Source organism: Somniosus microcephalus, chromosome 4 (assembly GCF_052327205.1).
Source record: "Somniosus microcephalus isolate GS21.2 chromosome 4, FLI_Smic_1.0, whole genome shotgun sequence".
Lineage (NCBI taxonomy): Eukaryota > Metazoa > Chordata > Chondrichthyes > Squaliformes > Somniosidae > Somniosus > Somniosus microcephalus.
The window spans coordinates 98,121,109-98,141,925 of NC_140990.1; the positions used below are offsets into that span (position 1 = coordinate 98,121,109).

Sequence of the window (20,817 nt, forward strand, 5' to 3'; positions counted from 1 at the left end):
GGAGCTGATGCTACCCCGAATACCAGCCAGTTGTATTGGTAGAGACCTTTATGGGTGTTGATTGTGAGGTATTTTTTTTATGCTTCTCCTACCTCCATTTGCAGATACGCCTGGGCCAGATCAATCTTAGTGAAGCGTTTCCCTCCAGATAGCGAGGCAAAAATATCTTCAATCCGCGGAAATGGATATTGTACGGTGTGAAGGACCGGGTTCACTGTTACCTTAAAGTCCCCAATGATGCGAACCTTCCTTGGTTCCCCAGGCGTGCTGCTCAATGACTTTTTCATCACAGGGACAATGGGCGTAGCCCACTCGCTCCAGTCTACCTTGGACAGTACACCTGAACGTTCCAGACTCTCCAGCTTTGCTTCGACGGCTGGGCGGATCGCCTTAAAAAATTTTGGGCTTGCGTTTTCTTCAATTTTAATCATCGCTGTCATGCCTTTTAATGTTCCGAGTCCTTGCTGGAACACTTCTTTCGCGTCAGGTAGGATCTTTGACAGTCGCCCAGGTGTGACGTTGTCATCCTTTTTGTCAGCCACAGTCAGTGCCTGTATGGAATGCCAATCCAGTTGTATTTTCCGGATCCATTCCCGTCCCAGTAATGGTGGTCCTCCATCTTGCAATACATACAGGTCTAGTTTTGGTGTTTCCTTACCGTTATATATAACGGTCACCCTTATTTTTCCTTTGGGGTAGACTTTTTGCCCCGTGTACGTCTTCAAAATAATTTTTGTGTCTCTCAAGGGTATGTGTGAGAATAGCCGCTCGTAGTCCCGTCGGTTTATGACTGTTAGGGCTGATCCTGTGTCCAATTCCATCTTTACCTGGACTCCTGCTATCTTGAGAGTGACCCAAATGGTTCGGTGATCCTCCGTTGTGATCACATTATGTAGTTTCAGACAACTCAGTTCCCTGCTTTCGGAGTCGTTATCACTCTTTTGTTCGTCTGAACTATTCTCCGTCATCTTATGTACCTTCTTGTACTTTTCTTTGGTAGGTTTCTTATTGCTGGTTTTCTTTCCCGACCTGCAGACTCGTGCTATGTGTCCTACTTTTCCACACTGTCTGCACACTTTGTCTTTGAACCAGCAATCATTCTGGTCGTGTGTTGTTCTGCCGCAGCGATAGCACTTCTCTGTTCTACATGACATTTCGTTTGTGCCATATTCTTGCGGTCTCTGTTGTATCTCTGCAGCGCCCCGTGCTGCTGCTTCATATGATACCGCAATGCTGAAAGCCTTTTCCAGCGTAAGGTCCTTTTCAGATAAAAGCCGTTTCTGGGTTCCTTCACTTTGAAGCCCACACACAAACTTGTCCCTTAAGGTATCTGCCAGTCCTGCTCCAAACTGGCAGTGTTTCGATAGTTTGCGCATGATATACCTATCAATTCCTCCAATAAAAGGCGAAGAGTTACGAAGGTGACTAAAGGTTTTTATTGACTAAATAACAGAGCCCACTCTCGTGGGTGATCCGATCCAAGCAGGAGGAATACCAGCCAGTCGCTCACCTTTATACCTGGCCTGGTGGGTGGAGCCAAGGCGGAGTCGGCAGTGGTCATCCCAGGTATAGCAGTGTGGCAAGAGGCGACCTCGTACCGTGATACAATAGTGGTCAGTGATACAGTTATAACGAACAGTGGTGAACAGTGCTAACTACTAACAGTGATACGATAGTGAACGTGGTTTACCACATTCACCCCTTGTTTAGAATTAAGTCCGGCGGGGTGAAGTGTACTACCAATTCTGGTAGGTCAGTCTGTCCGGAGGCTTCGTAAGCCTCTCCGATCGCCGCAGCGGTGGTGTTGCCTTATCCGGTGCTGGTGCCTTATCCGGTGTTGATGCTGGTGTTTGCGTGGTCGGCGAGGGCTCGTGGGGTTCCGGCATGTCGTCTACCTGGGCTGAGGTTGGGGGGGGTGGTGGCGGTGTTTCCGGATCGGCTGAGGGTGCGAGGTCTCGTAGGGAGACAGTGTCCTCCCGCCCGTCTGGGTACGCCACGTAGGCGTACTGGGGGTTGGCGTGCAGGAGGTTCACCCTCTCGACCAGGGGGTCCGTTTTATGGGCCCTCACGTGTTTCCGCAGCCAGACCGGCCCCGGGGCGGTCAGCCAGGTTGGTAGAGTGGTTCCCGTAGTCGACTTCCTGGGGAAAACGAACATTCGTTCATGGGGGGTGGTGTTAGTGGCCGTGCAAAGTAATGACCGGATGGAGTGCAGCGCTGTCGGGAGGACTTCTTGCCAGCGGGAGGTTGGGAGGCCCTTAGACTTTAAGGCTAAGAGGACGGCCTTCCATACCGCCGCGTTCTCTCTTTCCACCTGACCGTTACCTCTGGGGTTGTAGCTGGTGGTCCTGCTTGCTGCAATACCTCTCTCTAGGAGGAATTGCCGGAGTTCCTCGCTCATGAAGGAGGAGCCCCGGTCGCTGTGTATATAGTTCGGGAACCCGAACAAGGCGAAGAGGGCATTCAGGCACTTAATGACCGTGCTACTGGTCATGTCGGGGCAGGGGAAGGCAAAGGGGAAACGGGACTACTCATCAACGATGTTGAGGAAGTACACATTACGGTCAGAGGACGGGAGGGGCCCCTTAAAGTCGATGCTCAGGCGCTCGAAGGGGCGGGTGGCCTTGATCAGGCTTGCTCGGTCCGGCCTATAGAAGTGCGGTTTGCACTCCGCACAGGTCTGGCAGTTCCTGGTCATGGTCCTGACCTCCTCGATGGAGTAGGTCAGGTTGCGGGCCTTAATGAAATGGTAGAGTCTGGTGACTCCGGGGTGGCAGAGCTGGTCGTGGAGGGTCTGAAGCCTATCGATATGCGCGCTGGCGCATGTCATTCGTGAAAGGGCATCAGGGGATTCGTTCAGCTTGCCTGGCCGGTACAAGATCTCATAATCGTAGGTGGAGAGCTCGATTCTCCATCTCAAAATCTTGTCATTCTTGATTTTGCCCTTCAGCTTGTTATTAAACATGAAAGCCATCGAACGCTGGTCGGTGAGGAGGGTAAATCGTTTGCCTGCCAGGTAGTGCCTCCAGCGCCGTACTGCCTCCACGATCGCCTGGGCCTCTTTCTCGACCGACGAATGTCGGATCTCGGGGCCCTGTAGGGTCCTTGAGAAGAAGGCCACTGGCCTCCCCTCCTGGTTTAGGGTGGCGGCTAAGGCGAAGTCGAATGCGTCGCTCTCCACCTGGAAGGGGATGGACTCGTCCACTGCGTGCATCGTGGCCTTGGCTATGTCTCCCTTAATGAGGGAGAAGGCCGCGCACGCCTCCTCCGTGAGGGGGAAGGAAGTGGCTTTCAGGAGGGGTCTGGCTTTGTCCGCGTAATTGGGTACCCATTGGGCATAGTAGGCGAAAAGCCCCCGGGTTCTCCTAAGTGCTTTAGGGCAGTGGGGGAGGGGTAGCTCCATGAGGGGGCGCATTCTTTCTGGGTCGGGGCCGATGATTCCGTTCTCCACTACGCAGCCGAGGATGGCAAGGCGCGTGGTGTTAAACACGCATTTCTCCTTATTGGAGGTGAGGTTCAGCCGTTGGGCCGTACGGAGGAATTTCTCCAGATTCGTGTCATGTTCCTGCCGGTCGCGGCCGCAGATAGTGACGTTATCTAGGTAGGGGAATGTAGCCTGCACTTCGTTCTGGTCAACCATCTGGTCCATCTCCCTTTGGAAGACCGAGACCCCATTAGTGACACCGAAGGGGACCCTAAGGAAGTGGTATAGGCGCCCATTCGCCTCGAAGGCGGTATACTGGCGGTCCTCAGGGTGGATAGGGAGTTGGTGGTAGGCCGACTTCAGGTCGATGGTCGAGAATACTTTATACTGTGCAATCTGATTGACCATGTCAGATATGCGGGGGAGGGGGTATGCGTCCAGCTGGGTATATCTGTTTATGGTCTGGCTGTAGTCGATGACCAGGCGGTTTTTATCGCCGGTCTTTACGACTACGACCTGGGCACGCCAGGGGCTGCTGCTCCCCTCGATAATGCCCTCTTTCAGGAGGCGCCGCACCTCAGAGCTAATGAAGGCTCTGTCCCCGGCGCTATACCGCCTGCTCTTGGTAGCGACGGGTTTGCAGTCCGGGGTAAGGTTAGCAAACAGAGAGGGTGGCGGGACCTTGAGGGTGGAGAGGCTGCAGGTGTTACGCGGTGGGCGGTTTAACGTTTGCTGGTTGTTGACTGTGAGTGGGGGGAGGGGTCCACCGTATGCTAGGGTTACGCTTTGGAGGTGGGATTGGAAGTCCAGCCCTAGTAGGACGGCAGCGCAGAGATGGGGGAGGACGAGGAGTTTAAAGTTTTTATACTCCGTGCCCTTAACCGACAGGGTCACGACACAGTAGCCGCTGATGTCCGTGGCGTGGGACCTCGATGCCATCGAGATTCGGCTGCGTGTTGGTAGGACAGAGAGGGAGTAGTGGCTCACCGTGTCTGGGTGGATGAAGCTCTCCGTGCTTCCGCTGTCGAACAGGCAGGTCGTGGTGTGGCCGTTCACTTTGATGTCCATCATTGACTTGGACAGATGGTGCGGGCGGGCTTGGTCCAGGGTGACGGAAGCTAGTGTGTAGCTGAGCGAGTCGTTGTCATCTGCGGGCGAGGCGGTCGGGCGTGGTGAGTAAAATGGCGTCTCCCACGAGGTAGGGCAAAATGACGGAGAAGATGGCTGCCCCCGTAGCTCACATGAGGCACTATTGGGGTCGGTTGCCTTAATCGAAGATGGCCGCCCCCATGACTCATGTGTGGGGATGCTGGCCTCAGTTGCCCTAAACGAAGATGGCCGCCCCCATAGTTCGCATGCGGCACTGCTGGCCTCTGAGGATCCGCTCCTGCAGGCCTTGGAGAAGTGGCCTTTCTTCAGGCAGGTTTTGCATATGGAGTTCTTGGCTGGGCAGCGCGACCTCGGGTGCTTCTCCTGGCCACAAAAAAAACAGCCGGCGGCCCGATCGCGGATGCCCGATGTCGGGGCCGGTGCCGGGGATGGCGGGGCCGGTCGGGTCCGGGACGCCGACGCAGAGGTAGGTCCCGGGGGCGGCGCTGGGAAGGGTGCTGTGGTAGGGGTCGGGCCCGAGTCCCAGGGTCGCGAGCAGTACCTGGTGAATGCTTCCTGATCTTGGTGGGCCACTTCCAGGGAGATAGCGAGGGCTTCAGCTTTTTCCATGCTGAGGTCTTTAGCTTCCAGCAGTCTTTGCCGTGAGTACTCGGACCGTAGGCCTTTCAGGAATGCGTCGCGGATATTATCTTCAGTATTTTCGGCTGCCGACACCGATTTAAAGTCACAGTTCCTGGCGAGTGCATATAGCGCCTGTGAGAATTCGGCTACTGATTCTCCTGGCTGTTGCGGCCGTGATCTTAGGAGGTGCCTAGCGTACATGTAGTTTACCGGGGTCCGGTACTTCTGTTTCAGCAGGTTGATGGCGGTCTCGTAGGTAGTCATGTCCTCGATGAGAGTGTATACTCTCGGGCTCAGTTGTGCCTGCAGGACACTTAGTTTGGATGCCTGAGGGACGCTGGATTCTCTCAGGTATGATTCGAAGCAGACCAGCCAGTGTTTAAAGTCTGCGGCTGAGTTTGCTGCTCGTGGGTTCAGGTCCAGGTACGGCGGTCTGAGGGCTCGCAGCCAAGCTGGCTGGTGTGGCTGTGCTCCTGGGAGCTGCGCTGGTGGCTCCTCCGCCGGTTGTGACTCGTTGTCGGACATCATTAAATTTAGTCAATAAAATTGATATACCTATCAATTCCTCCAATAAAAGGCGAAGAGTTACGAAGGTGACTAAAGGTTTTTATTGACTAAATAACAGAGCCCACTCTCGTGGGTGATCCGATCCAAGCAGGAGGAATACCAGCCAGTCGCTCACCTTTATACCTGGCCTGGTGGGTGGAGCCAAGGCGGAGTCGGCAGTGGTCATCCCAGGTATAGCAGTGTGGCAAGAGGCGACCTCGTACCGTGATACAATAGTGGTCAGTGATACAGTTATAACGAACAGTGGTGAACAGTGCTAACTACTAACAGTGATACGATAGTGAACGTGGTTTACCACAGCGCAGTTCTGTTAAATAATCAGCATTGCTTTCATCCTTATGCTGGTTCCGTTTGTGAAACTTGAATCTTTCTGCTATCAGCAGCGGTGTGGGGTTTAAATGTTCCTGTAGTATCGTTACTATGTCTTCAAAACTCTTTTCCATTGGCTTTGTTGGGGTTACTAGATTTCGTAATAAACCATACGTCTTTGCACCCATTAAATTTAACAATACCGACGCTTTCTTGTCATCTGACACCTCATTTGCCTTGCAGTACACCTCTATTTGTTCGACATATGTAGTCCAATCTTCGACTTCATTGTCAAATGCGGTGATACTGCCACTCTTCGGCATTTTGAGTGTGGTTTAAAATGGCATCTCCCAATGGCTTAAAATGGCGTCTCCCGCGCTTTCCTTCCTCCCCCGCTGCTGCCAACGCCACTCCCGGCAGTTCTCGTGGCAATGGCGGCGCCCTGTAGGTTTCGTGCGCTTCTCCTGCGCTGCTGCCAACGCCACTCTCGGCGGTCCTCGTGGCAATGGCGGCGCCTCGCGGGTTTCTGCGTGTCTCTCTCTCCCTCTCTTCAACGCTGCTCAGCCCCTGAACACCGGCTGCGCCCTGTGCGCTCTGCCCTCTCTCTCTCTCCCTCTCTTCGACGCTGCTCGGCCCCTGAACACCGGCTGCACCCTGTGCGCTCTGCCCTCTCTCTCCCCCGTCGACGCTGCTCGGCCCTTTGCTGTGCCGCTTGGTCGGGCTCTAGCCCGCCGCTGTCCGGGAAGGGTCTGCGCACTACCTGTTGCCAGCCCGTTTCGCTGGACCACCTCGACTGGAAAGCCAAGCCTGGCTCTCGACAGCCTCCCCCACAATTCTCGAGTCTCTGCTGGATGACTGGGCGGTTGCCCGTGGTCGACGCCCGAGCCTCTGGCCTTGACCTCCAATCCACTGATCTCCAGGAACAAATCCCCGGGAGGTGATGCAGAGTTGCAGGTAGGTTCGAACTTGCCTTGTCGCCAATGTTGTGTCTGTGTATAATAAGACACAGACTGCGGAGAACGGTACAACAGGTGTTTACTCAACGTGGCTCACACTGGAACTGATCTGTACAGATTACTACTCAGTGCTATATACAGGTGTGGTCACTGCCGGTACTGCAGTATACATGAGCTGTAAAAGATAGTTCCCCCCTTAAAAGTATATACATTACACAACTCATTGTTTTACTTTCCTGCCAGAACAGAACTTACATCCTCTTAGGCCTCTTATGGTTCCACATCCGACTATGTTATCAACTTAGAAAAAGCTTACTACTGAGATTATTGTCTTTATTACACCATTCAGTGAAACTGCCAGCGATGTCAGTTTAACTCTTTCCCCACTGCAGTGCATTTTATCTGGAAAGTTTGCACAGATTTATGGAAACTGAACCCACAAACCGTGAGTAACTCACCTTTCACGTTGCAGTGACGGAGCAGAAACTGCGGTTTCGGGTGCGATAACGACACACTGATGCGGCGAACGGCAAATTCGATTTGCCCGCCTCTTGTTTTTTGGTTACGACTCCCCTGCTGCCTCGTAGACAATGACCCGCCTCCTGACGTTACGTGGGGCGGGGTCAGGCTAGGGGTCGGGTGTGGCAGACATCCGGCCTCGAAGCCAGGCCTTGGCGGGGCCGGATTGAAACCAGTGGCAGGCCCACCACTATTTTAGTGCTTTCTCTACATGGACCCTAAATCTCTCTACTCATCCAGCGTTCCTAGCTTCTCATCAAATTGAAAATACTCGGATCTGTATTTCTTCGGTCCAAAGTGGATGAGCTCCACGTGGTAATGCAGTAGATGTAATTTATCTAGATTTTCAAAAGGCCTTCCATAAGGTACCCCAGGGACATGTAGCAGAATGGATTGCTAGCTGGCTTCAAGACAGAAAGCAGAGAGTGGGAGTAAAGGGTAGCTATTCACAGTGGCAGAAGGTGGGTAGTGGTGTTCCACAAGGATCAGTGCTGGGATCACTGCTGGTCACAATTTACATTAACGATTTAGACTTTGGAATCAAAAACACCGTTTCTAAATTTGCGGATGACACCAAATTGGGGGGGATAGTCAATACTGAGGAGGACTGCAACAAATTACAGGAGGACATTAATAAACTTGCAGAATGGGCATATAATTGGCAAATGAAATTCAACACAGATAAATGTGAGGTATGAAATTTTGGTAGGAAGAATAGGGAGGTCACTTATCACTCAGAGGGTGCGAGTCTGGGTGGGGTAGAGGAACAAAGGGATCTCGAAGTACAAATACACAAATCACTAAAAGTAGCATCACAGGTTAACAAGGCCATAAAAAATGCAAACCAGGCACTAGGGTTTATTTCTAGAGGGATAGAATTGAAAAGTAGTGAAGTTATGCCAAACCTGTATCGAACCTTGGTTAGACCACACTTGGAGCACTGCGTGAAGTTCTGGTCACCGTATTATAAAAAGGATATAGAGGCACTGGAGAGGGTGCAGAGAAAATTGACAAGGATGATACCAGAAATGCAAGGGTATACATAGCAGGAAAGGATGAACAGCCTGAGTCTCTTTTCTCTTGATTAAAGAAGGCTGAGGGGTGACCTAATAGAGGTCTTTAAAATTATGAAAGGTTTTGATAAAGTGGAAACAGAGAGAATGTTTCCACTTGTGGGGAAGAGCATAACTAGAGGCCATCAATATAAGATAGTCACCAAGAAATCAAATGGGAAATTCAGGAGAAACTTCTTTACCCAGAGAGTGGTGAGAATGTGGAACTCACTACCACAGGGAGTGGTTGAAGCGAATAGTATTGATACATTTAAGGGGAGGCTGGACAAGCATATGAGGGAGAAGGGAATAGAGGGTTCTGCTGACAGATGAGGAAAAACGGGATGAGGCTCGAGTGGAGCACAAACACTGGCACGGACTGGCTGGGCCGAACGGCCTGTTTCTGTGCCGTATATTCTATGTAATGTAAGCTCACACTTCCCCACGTTGAACTCCATCTGCCACAGTTTTGCCCACTCGCTAACTCTACCAATATCCCTTTGCATCTTTCTGCTCCCATCTACACTAATTACTATGCCACCTAACTTAGTATCATCAGCAAACTTAAATAAACGCTTCTCTATTCCTTCATCCAAGTCATTTATAAATATTGATAAAAGCTGTGGCCTCAGTACAGATCCCTGGGGGACACCACTTAATCTTGCACAGTGTGTGAAATGCTGAGCATCCACCCAACATTTCACCACCACAGGCGTCTATTTAAAGATTTTGTCTTTCAATTTCTCTTCTCCTGAATGCTGGTGCAGGGGGCCTAGTTCCCGCAAGTGTCAAGAAGGAACTGCATTTATACAGCGCCTTTCACAACCTCAGGACATCCCAACGCACTTTCCAGCCAATGAAGTACTTTTTGGAATAAAAACAAAAAATGCTGGAGAAACTCAGCAGGTCAGGCAGCATCTGTGAAGAGAGAAACAGAGTTAACGTTTCAGGTCGATGACCTTTTGTCAGAACTGGAAAAAAGCAGGAAATGGAACAGATTTTTAAGCAAGTGAAGAGGCTGGGAAAGGGGGGGAGGGGATGAAAGAACAAAAGGGAAGGTCTGTGATAGGATGGAAGGTGGAAGAGATTAAGAGACATTAACAGATATTCAAGGCAAAAGGAGATGGTAATGGGACAGGTTAAGATATAAAGGATGGCTCTAGATGGAGTGTGAATTGCGCTGGCAGAATGAAAGACAGCTGCCATATCAGGGGGAAGAAAAGACACAGACAAAAAGTGGATAAAATATATATATATATAAATAGAGGCTGAGGTTATGATCTGAAATTGTTGAACTCGATATTGAGTCCAGAAGGCTGTAGAGTGCCTAATCGAAAGATGAGGTGCTGTTCCTCGAGCTAATGCTGAGCTTCTGTGGAACAATGCAAGAGGCCGAGGATGGTGAGGTCTGAGTGGGAGTGGAGTGGAGAATTAAAGTGACAGGTGACCGGAAGCTCGGGGTTCCCCTTACGGACTGAACGGAGGTGTTCCACAAAGCGGTCACCCAATCTGCGTTTGATCTCCCCAATGTAGAGGAGAGCACATCGTGAGCAGCGAATACAGTATACTAGATTGTGAGAAGTACAAGTAAATCGCTGTTTCACCTGGAAGGGGTGTTTGGGGCCCTGGATAGTGGGAAGGGGGGAGGTATAAGGGCAGGTGTTGCATCTCCTGCGCTTGCACGGGAAGGTGCCGGGCGAAGGGGAAGGGGTGTTGGGGGTGATAGTGGAGTGGACAAGGGTGTCGCGGAGGGAGCGGTCCCTACGGAATGCTGAAAGGGGAGGTGAGGGGAAGATGCGTTTGGTGGTGGGATCACGCTGGAGGTGGTGGAAATGGCGGAGGATGATCCGTTGAATGTGGAGGCTGGTGGGGTGAAAGGTGAGGACAAGGGGAACCCTATCGTGGTTGCGGGAGGGAGGGGCAGGGGTGAGGGCAGAAGTGCAGGCGATAGAACTGACACGGTCAAGGGCCGTGTCAACCACGGTAGAGGGGAATCCTCAGTTGAGGAAAAAGGAAGACATGTCAGAAGCACTGGTGTGGAAGTACTTTTTGGAAGTGTAGTCACTGTTGTAATGTGGGAAATGTGGCAGACAAGTTGCACACAGCAAGACCCCATAAACATCAATGACATAATGACCAGATCATCTGTTTTTAGTGACGTTGGTTGAGGGATAAATATTGGGCCCCAGGACACTGGGTAGAATTTCCCTGCTCTTCTTCCAATAGTGACCATGGGATCTTTTACATCCACCTGAGAAGGCAGACGGTGCCCTCAGATTAACATCTCACCCTTAAGACCGCACCTCTGACAGTGCAGCGCACCCTCAGTACTGGCACCTCCAACAGTGCAGCGCTCCCTCAGTACTGGCACCCTCTGACAGTGCAGCGCTCCCTCAGTACTGGCACCCTCTGACAGTGCAGCGTTCCCTCAGTACTGGCAGCTCCGACAGTGCAGCACTCCCTCAGTACTGCCCCTCCGACAGTGCAGCACTCCCTCAGTACTGGCACCTCCGACAGTGCGGCACTCCCTCAGTACTGCCCCTCCGACAGTGCAGCACTCCCTCAGTACTGCCCCTCTGACAGTGCGGCGCTCCCTCAGTACTGCCCCTCCGACAGTGCAGCGCTCCCTCAGTACTGCTTCTCCGACAGTGCGGTGCTCCCTCAGTACTACATCTCAGACAGTGCAGCGCTCTCTCAATACTGGAACCGGGAGTGTTGGACCTGGATTATGGGGCTCATAGAAGATAGGAGCAGGAGTAGGCCATTCGGCCCCTCGAGCCTGCTCCGCCATTCAATGAGACCATGGCTGATCATCCAAACTCAGTACCCTGTCCTTGCCTTCTCTCCATATCCCTTGATCCCTTTAGCCTTAAGAAATATATCCAACTCCTTCTTGAATATATTTAATGAATTGGCCTCTACTGCCTTCTTTGGTAGAGAATTCCACAGGTTCACCACTCTCTGGGTGAAGAAATTCCTCCTCATCTCTGTCCTATATGGCTTACCCCTTATCCTTAGACTGTGACCCCTGGTTCTGGACTCCCCGACCATCGGGAACACCCTTCCAGCATCTAGTCTGTCTAGTCCTGTTAGAATTTTATAAGTTTCAATGAGATCCCCTCTCATTCTTCTAAACTCCAGCGAGTACAAGCCCAATCGACACAATCTCTCCTCATACGTCATTCCTGCCATCCCAGGTATCAGCCTGGTGAATCTTCGCTGCACTCCTTCCATGGCAAGAACATCCTTCCTCAGATAAGGCGACCAAAACTGCACACAATACTCAAGGTGTGGTCTCACCAAGGCCCTGTACAACTGCAGCAAGACATCCTTGTTCCTGTACTCGAATCCTCTCGTTATGAAGGCCAACATACCATTTGCCTTCTTAACCGCCTGCTGCACCTGCATACTTACTTTCAGCGACTGGTGCACAAGGACGCCCAGGACTCGTTGCACTTCCCCTTCTCCCAATCTATTGCCATTCAGATAATAATCTGCCTTCCTGTTTTAGACACCAAAGTGGATAACCTCTCATTTATCCACGTTATATTGCATCTGCCATGCTTCTGCCCAATCACCCAACCTGTCCAAATCATACTGGAATTTCTCGCCATCCTCCTCACAGCACACACGCCCACCCAGCTTTGTGTCATCTGCAAACTTGGAGATATTACATCTAGTTCCCTCGTCCAGATCATTAATATATATTGTGAATAGCTGGGGTCCAAGGACCGATCCCTGCGGTACCACACTAGTCACTGCCTGCCACTCGGAAAAAGAGCCGTTTATTCCAACTCTTTGCTTTCTGTCTGCCAACCAGTTCTCTATCCAAGTCAATACCTTGCCCCCAATCCCATGTGCCTTCATTTTACACGCTAATCTCTTATGCAGGACCTTATCGAAAGCCTTTTGAAAATCCAAATACACCACATCCACTGGTTCTCCCTTATCTATTCTAACAGTTACATCCTCAAAAAATTCCAGTGGATTAGTCAAGCATGATTTACCTTTTGTAAATCCATGTTGACTTTGACCGATCCGGTCACTGTTTTCCAAGTGCTCTGCTATTTCATCTTTTATAATGGACTCTAGCATTTTCCCCACTACCGATGTCAGGCTTACCGGTCTATAATTCCCCGTTTTCTCTCGACCACCCTTTTTGAACAGTGGGGTAACATTAGCTACCCTCCAATCCATGGGAACTGTTCCAGAGTCTATCGAATTTTGGAAGATGACCAGCAATGCATCTACTATTTCTAGGGCCACTTCCTTAAGTACCCTAGGATGTAGATTATCAGGCCCTGGGGATTTATCGGCCGTCAATCCCATCACTTTTCCTAACACCATTTCCCTACAAATACTGATTTCTATCAGTTCCCCCCTTTCATTAGACCCTATGTTCTCCGACATCTTTGGGCTCGAGTCTCTGGAGTGAGGGTCCCATTCTCACCGGTGTCGGGGATGTTGGTCTCACAGGTGCTGTGTGCCCACCTTACCCAACAGACCATTTTTTTCCCTTATGACCCCAGGGAGTGCGTGTTGGCTGGATATTTAACCCCAGGTGGCATTACCTCTGAGCCCAATTCTGCCCACAGCTGACATCCTTACACTTTCCTACCGCGCGTTTGCTTTTTTGGGGGGGGGGGGGGTGGGAGGGGCGCGAGGGGCAGTGAGGCCAGACAATGTCCCAGATGTTGCCCTGGTTGAGACCAGCGAAGTCGGCACAGAGCAGAAATCGATCCCTGGTCCGTCCTGGTCTGTGTGGCTCAGTCGCACCTGATCCAGAGCCACTAGGTGGCAGCTGAGTGTGAGCAGGCAGGCGGGAGGGGGGGTTGCCCACTGGCGGCTTCACGGGTGGCAGCAGCGGCCCCTGCCCTGTCGCCCTGGCACTACGTTGGCCCACGCCCGGTTCCTGCGTTTCGCACGAAGATGGGGAACTCTGAGGGAGGCGGTGACGGAGGAACTGAACCGCAGTGTCGGTCAGCGGATTTAAGGGAGGTGAGTCATTAAATAACTCGAGCGAGAAAACACTATATGGGAGAAGTCAGTAAATCTTGATTTTATGGAGGGTGAGAAAGTGTGCGGGACGGGGATTTACAGCTTAGGAGAGACGAGGAGACAGAATGTTCCAATTGTCTGTTCTGAATTTCTATCCTGTATTTACAGTGATGAGTTTTGTAAACTCCTTTTACAGGGTATTAGAAGGGGAGGATTTCCAGATGGGAAACTCAAACCAAACATCACATCAAGATCTGACAGAGTCACTCGATTCATCAGGACCTGAATATCATCGGCCTTTGAAATCTTTTCACACAGACAAACAATCTTCCTTCCACATTCAAACATCAGTGTGACTGGAAAAGCACCGAGACACACACACCCGAGTGAGAGTGTTCCAGTGCACTGCCTGTGGAAAGAGCTTTAACCAGTTACACAGCCTGAAAAAACATCGCACCATTCACAGCGGGGAGAAACCGTACACGTGTTGTGTGTGTGTGGACGAGGCTTCAACCGATCGTCCATCCTGGAGAGACACCAGGACGCCCGCACCACGGAGAAACCGCGCACGTGTTGTGTGTGAGTGTGGACGGCCCCACTCACCGATGGTAAACCAGCTCGATCGTGCTGACCAGAAGCCGTTCATGTGCACCGATTGCGGGGAGAGATTCAGGGAGCAGCTCAACCTGCAGGCTCACCAGAGCGTTCATAGCGGGGGAAGGCCGTTCACCTGCTCCATGTGCGGGAAGGGCTTCACCCGCTCCTCCAGCCTGCGGGCCCACCAGCACGTCCACACCGGGGAGAAGCCGTTCAGCTGCTCCACCTGCGGGGAGGAATTCACCCGCTCCTCCAGTCTGCAGTCCCACCAGCGGGTCCACACCGGGGAGAAGCCGTTCAGCTGCTCCACCTGCGGGGAGGAATTCACCCGCTCGTCCAGCCTGCAGACCCACAAGCGGGTCCATACCGGGGAGCGGCCGTTCAGCTGCAGCACGTGCGGGAAGGAATTCACCCGCTCCTCCCACCTACTGAGGCACCGGCGCATCCATACCGGCGAGCGGCCGTTCAGCTGCTCCATGTGCGGGAAGGGCTTCACCCAGTCCTCCAACCTGATGACGCACCAGTATGTCCACACCGAGGAGCGGCCTTTCACCTGCTCCATGTGCGGGAAGGGCTTCACTCGCTCCTCCCACCTGCTGACCCACCAGCGCATCCACGCCGACGAGCGGCCCTTCACCTGCTTGGTGTGCGGCAAGGGCTTCATCCAGTCCTCCAGCCTGCTGACCCACCAGCGCATCCACACTGGGGAGCGGCCCTTCACCTGCCCTGTGTGCGGGAAGGGCTTCACCCGCTCGTCCAACCTGCTGACCCACCAGCGGGTCCACACCGGGGAGCGGCCGTTTAAATGCTCCGTCTGCGGGAAGGCATTCACCCGCTCGTCCTACCTGTCGAATCACCGGTGTGTTCACACATGACTGCAGGGATTGGGTGACATGAATTAGTCATTCATGAAAGAAAGACTTATGAAATAATACTGAGCAGCCTACGGGTGGCGCTGTCCAGGGAGAGTATAAATACTCGGGCACGGGCCCAGCTTGCGCAGGACATTCTTAACAGGAACTAGTGAAGGACACAACTAGACCTACATGTTGTAAAACAGTTGATTAAAGCTTTGTTTAATGCTTAGACCAACTGCCTAGTAGTTTTCTTACGTCATTGGGTTCTGCTGTTAATTGCTGCTGTTAATCACGTCCACAAATGAACCGTGTTCATTCAGGGCAATTGTGGGGGTGGGGGTGTTTCTGCTGATGTTAATGACCCCCATTACTAGCCCCGGAGTTTAATCATCTGGATACATGTCAAATAAATCAGTTCTGTTTCAAACACACAGCGTGTCGAGTCCTTGATGTCTCCAAGATAAGAGGAGACCAATTGACGACTCATAGAGTCATAGAGTTATACAGTACAGAAAGAGGCCCTTTGGCCCATCGTGTCCGCGCCGGCCATCAAGCCCTGTTTATTCTAATCCCATTTTCCAGCACTTGGTCCGTAGCCTTGTATGCTATGGCGTTTCAAGTGCTCACCTAAATGCTTCTTGAATGTTGTGAGGGTTCCTGCCTCTACCACCCTTTCAGGCAGTAGGGTTCCAGATTCCAACCACCCTCTGGGTGAAAAAGTTTTTCCTCAAATCCCCTCTAAACCTCCTGCCTCTTACCTTGAAACTATGTCCCCTGGTTATTGACCCCTCTACTAAGGGGAAAAGTTCCTTTCCATCTACCCTATCTATGCCCCTCATAATTTTGTACACCTCAATCAGGTCCCCCCCTCAGCCTTCTCTGCTCTAAGGACTCCTCGTGGCTACAGTATTCCTTTTAAGGGCATCCCCTTAAAGGGCAAGAGCTTCACATGTGTAATTAAGCAACCTTGGCCAACAAAAGATAGTGTAAAATTAAAAGACGCTCAACTGCATAGTGGCCCCACAGACTGGGAGAGAGGTAAAGAACAGCAAAGGGTTACAGAGAAAGTACCAAGAGTTACAAGAAGAGAAATCGAGAAAAAACTTGCTAGGGAGATCAAGGACAACAGCAAAAGTTTTTACGAGTATGTTAAGAGACGGGGTGTGGCTAAGAGTAATGTGAGCCGCTTAATGACAGACGCAGGTGATACTGTAATGGAAAATAAGGAAATGGCAAACTTGCTAAATAATTACTTTCACAGTAGAGGATGAGGATAAAGTACCAGAGATACTAATGTAAGTTTAAGAAATGATAATGGAGAAAATAATGAGCCTGAAGATAGACAAATCTCCAGGACCAGGTGGTTCCCACCCATGGCTATTACAAGAAGTAGGTGAGGAAATTGTCGATGTTCTAATCATGATCGTCCAAAACCCTCGATTCAGGAATTGTCCCTTTGGATTGGAAAATTGCCAATGTCTCCATTAATTAAGAAGGGGGTAAGAGAGAAACCAGGAAATTATAGACCTATTAATTTAACATCTGTTGTGGGGAAGTTACTAGAATCTGTTATTAGGGCCAGAGTGATTGAGTATTAGGACAAATATGAGCTGATCACAGAGAGAGCCAGCATGGATTTCTAAAGAGTAAGTCATGTCTAACAACATTTTTTGAGGAGGTAACTAAGGTGGTAGATAAGGGAGTGTCTGTGGATATTATTTATATGGACATGCAGAAGGCATTCTATAAGGTTCCACACACAGACTGTTAACAAAAATGAGAGCACGTGGAGTTGGAGGCAACCTGTTGGCTTGGGTGGGGAATTGGTTAGGAAGTAGGAGACAGAAAGTAGGGATAGTAGGTATGCACGTCAATTGGCAGGATGTGACTAGTGGTGTCCCCCAAGGATCTATATCAAATCAAGGGATTTGGGTGTCCTCGTACATGAAACACAAAAAGTTAGCATGCAGGTGCAGCAAGTAATTAGGAAGGCAAATGGAATGTTGGCCTTTATTTCAAGGGGGTTGGAGTATAAAAGTAGGGAAGTCTTGCTACAACTGTACAGGGTATTGGTGAGGCCACACCTAAAGTACTGCGTACAGTTTTGGTCCCCTTATTTAAGGAGGGATGTACTAGCATTGGAGGCAGTTCAGAGAAGGTTCACTAGGTTGATTCCTGGGATGGAAGGGTTGTCTTATGAGGAAAGGTTGGGCCTATATTCATTGGAGTTTAGAAGAATGAGAGGTGATCTTATTGAAACATGTAAGATTCTGAGGGGAGACCAAACGCAGATTGGGTGACCGCTTTGCGGAACACCTCCGTTCAGTCCGTAAGGGTGACCCCAAGCTTCCGGTCGCCTGTCATTTTAATTCACCGCCCCATTCCCACTCGGACCTCACTGTCCTCGGCCTCTTGTATTGTTCCACGGAAGCTCAGCGTAAACTCGAGGAACAGCACCTCATCTTCCGATTAGGCACTTTGCAGCCTTCCGGACTCAATATCGAGTTCAACAATTTCAGATCATAACCTCGGCCCCTATTACATTATTACTTATATTTTTTATCCACCCCTTTGTTTTGGTTTTTCCCTCCCCCCCCCCTTCCTTTTTTTTCTCTCGCCCACATGGCAGCTGTCTCCCATTCTGCCAGAACATTTCACACCAAATCTGAGCCGTCTTTTGTCTCCATTAGTCCGATCACCATCTCGTCTCGTTTTGAATACCTCTTAATGTCTCTTCACTTCTTTTGTTCTCTCCCAGCCCTGCCTTTCGATCTATTTCATTTCCTTTCCACTTTTGAAAAAGGGTTCGACCCGAAACGTCGACTCTAATTTCACTCCACGGATGTTGCCTGGCCTGCTGAGTTTTTCCAGCATTTTCTGTTGTTATTTCGGATTTCCAGCATCCGCAGTATTTTGCTATCGTAAGATTCTGAGGGGGTTGGACAGGGTAGATGCAGAGAGGATGTTTCCCCTCGTCAGGGAATCTAGAACGAGGGGGCATAGTTTCAGAATCAGGGGTCGCCCATTTAAGACGGAGATGAGAAGGAATTTCTTCTCTCAGAGGGTCGTGAATCTTTGTAATTCTTTACCCCGGAGAGCTGTGGAGGCGGAGTCATTGAATATATTCAAGGCGGAGATCGACAGATTTTTGAGCAACAGGGGAGTCGAGGGTTATGGGCAGCAGGCAGGAAAGTGGAGTTGAGGCCAAAATCGGATCTGCCATGATCTCATTAAATGGCGGAGCAGGCTCGAAGGGCCAAATGGCCTGCTCCTGCTCCCATTCCTTATGTTCTATACTGGGGCCTCAGCTTTTCACTATATATTTATAAATTAATTAGATGAAGGAATAGAGAGCCATATATCCAAGTTTGCTGACAGCACCAAGTAGGTGGCACAGTAGGTAGTGTAGATGGGAGCCGAAAGTTGCAAAGGGACATTGACAGATTGAGTGGGTAAAACTGTGGCAGATGGAGTTCAATGTGGGGAAGTGTGAGGTCATCCACTTTGGACCCAAGAAAGATAGATCAAAGTGTTTTCCAAATGGTGAGAAGTTAGGAACTGTGGAGGAGCAGGGAGGTTTACGGGTCCATGTAGAGAATGATCACTAAAAGCTAGTGGACAGGTACAAAAAATAATTTAGAAGACCAATAGGATGTTGGCCTTTATCTCGAAGGGGCCGGAACACAAAGGGGTGGAAGTGATGCTTCAGTTGTACAGAGCTCTGGTCAGACCCCATCTGGTGAACTGTTCAGTTCTGGGGCACTGATCCTCGGGAAGGATAGATTGGCCTTGGAGGGGGAGCAGCGCAGATTCACCAGGATGATCCCGGGGCTAAAAGGGTTAAATTATGATGATAGGTTGCACAGACTAGGCTTGTATTGCCTGGTGTGTAGAAGATTAAGGGGTGATCTAATGGAGGTGTTTAAGGTGATTAAAGGGGTCAATAGAGAGAAACTATTTCCTCTGGTGGGGGAATCCGGAACAAGGGGGCATGACCTTAAAATTAGAGCCAGGCCGTTCAGGGGTGACGTCAGGAAGCACTTCTTCACACAAAGGGTAGTGGAAATCTGGAACTCTCTCTCTCCCCCCCCCCCCCCCCCAAAAAAAGCTGTTGAGGCTGGGGGCCAATTGAAAATTTCAAAACTGAGGTTGATAGATTTTTATTAGGCAAGGGTATTAAGGGTTATGGAACCAAGGTGGGTAGATGGAGTTAAAATACAGATCGGCCATGATCTAATTGATTGGCAGAACAAGCTCGAAGCGCTGAATGGCCTCCTCCTGTTCCTGTGTTCCTACCACACCAAGCTGCACCTCCCTTATGAAATCTCCCACCGTGAAGGACCATGAGCAGCAATGTCATGGGAACACCATCACCTTGAAGTTCTAACTCCAAGTCACGCACCTTCCTGACTTGGACATATATCACCATTGCTTCATCGTCGCTGAGGTCGATACCCTGGAATTTCCTACTGATCACTATCGTGGGAGCATTTTCACCACACGGACTGCAGCAGTTCAAGGAGAAGACCCACCACCACCTCCTTAAGGGCAGCGAGGGATGGGCAATAAATGCTGACTTTGCCAGCAACATCCACGTCTCTCATGCATTCAGGGAGGCTCTTCACTTCTAGTTGGAAAAGACAACACTCACAGAAGCTGAAGGTCCCCATTTTTAGCTAAATATGTTTCTTCATGGCATTTGACATTTTTTCAAATTCCCCCGACCAGAACTTTAGAAAGAATTTTACAGCGCAGAAACAGGCCATTCGGCCCAACTGGTCCGTGCCAGTGTTTATGCTCCACACAAGCCTCCTCCCACCCTGCTTCATCTCACCCCATCAGCATAATCTTCTATTCCTTTCACAGAATCACAGAAACCCCACAGTGCAGATAGAGGCCATTTCAGCCCATCGAGCCTGCACCGACACATATCCCACCCGATCCCTGTAACCCCTACACCAACACATATCCCACCCTATCCCTGTAACCCCACGTATTTAATCCCCCTAACACTAAGGGTCAATTTATCATAGCCAATCAACCTAACCCGCACATTTTTGGACTGTGGGAGGAAACCGGAGCACCCGGAGGAAACCCACGCAAACACGGGGAGAATGTGCAAACTCCACACAGACAGTCGCCCGAGGCCGGATTCTCCCTCATGTACTTATCTAGCTTCCCCGTAAAGGCATCGATGCTATTCGCCTCAACTACTCCTTGTGGTAGCGAGTTCCACATTCTAAGAAGTAAAGGGAATTAAGGGTTATGGGGAGCGGGCAGGAATTTGGACATGAGTCTAGGTTCGGATCGGTCATGGCCCTGTGGGTAGCGGAGCGGGCCCAGGGGCCGTGTAGCCTGATCCTGCTCCTATTTCGTGGGTCTAATTCTGTTAGATTCAGGAGATGGCTCTGTGATAGTAGATTGGCGGTTAGGATCAGATCAGCCATGATCTTATTGAATGGCGGAGCAGGCTCGAGGGGCCGATTGGCCTACTCCTGCTCCTATTTCTTATGTTCTTAACCACTCTGTCGGTAAAGAGGTTTCTCCTGAATTCCTTATTAGATTTGTTAGTAACTATCTTATATTTATGGCCCCTAGTTCTGGTCTCCCCCACAAGTGGAAACATCTGCTCCACGTCTACCCTATCAAACACTTTGATAATCTTAAAGACCTCTATCAGGTCACCCCTTAGTCTTCACTTTTCTAGAGAAAACAGCCACAACCTGTTCATTTCATTTTTCTTTAATTTTTTTAATTGAAAAATTTCAAACCCTGGAGAAGTTAAGGCTTTGGGTAGTTTGAGTTTAAG

At 50.5% G+C, this 20,817-nt stretch overlaps 1 protein-coding gene across 1 annotated transcript in view; it reads left to right on the top strand.

The window, feature by feature from the left end:
- The window catches only part of LOC147119555 (uncharacterized), a 42,507-nt gene extending 27,268 nt beyond the window's left edge, over positions 1-15,239 (top strand). Inside the window, exon 3 of the mRNA XM_085985147.1 lies at positions 13,751-15,239. Coding sequence (XP_085841273.1) covers positions 14,160-15,026 — 867 coding nt within the window. The 5' untranslated portion in view covers positions 13,751-14,159 and the 3' untranslated portion in view covers positions 15,027-15,239. The remainder of the gene's footprint in view (positions 1-13,750) is intronic.
- The last annotated feature ends 5,578 nt before the right edge of the window (positions 15,240-20,817 follow it).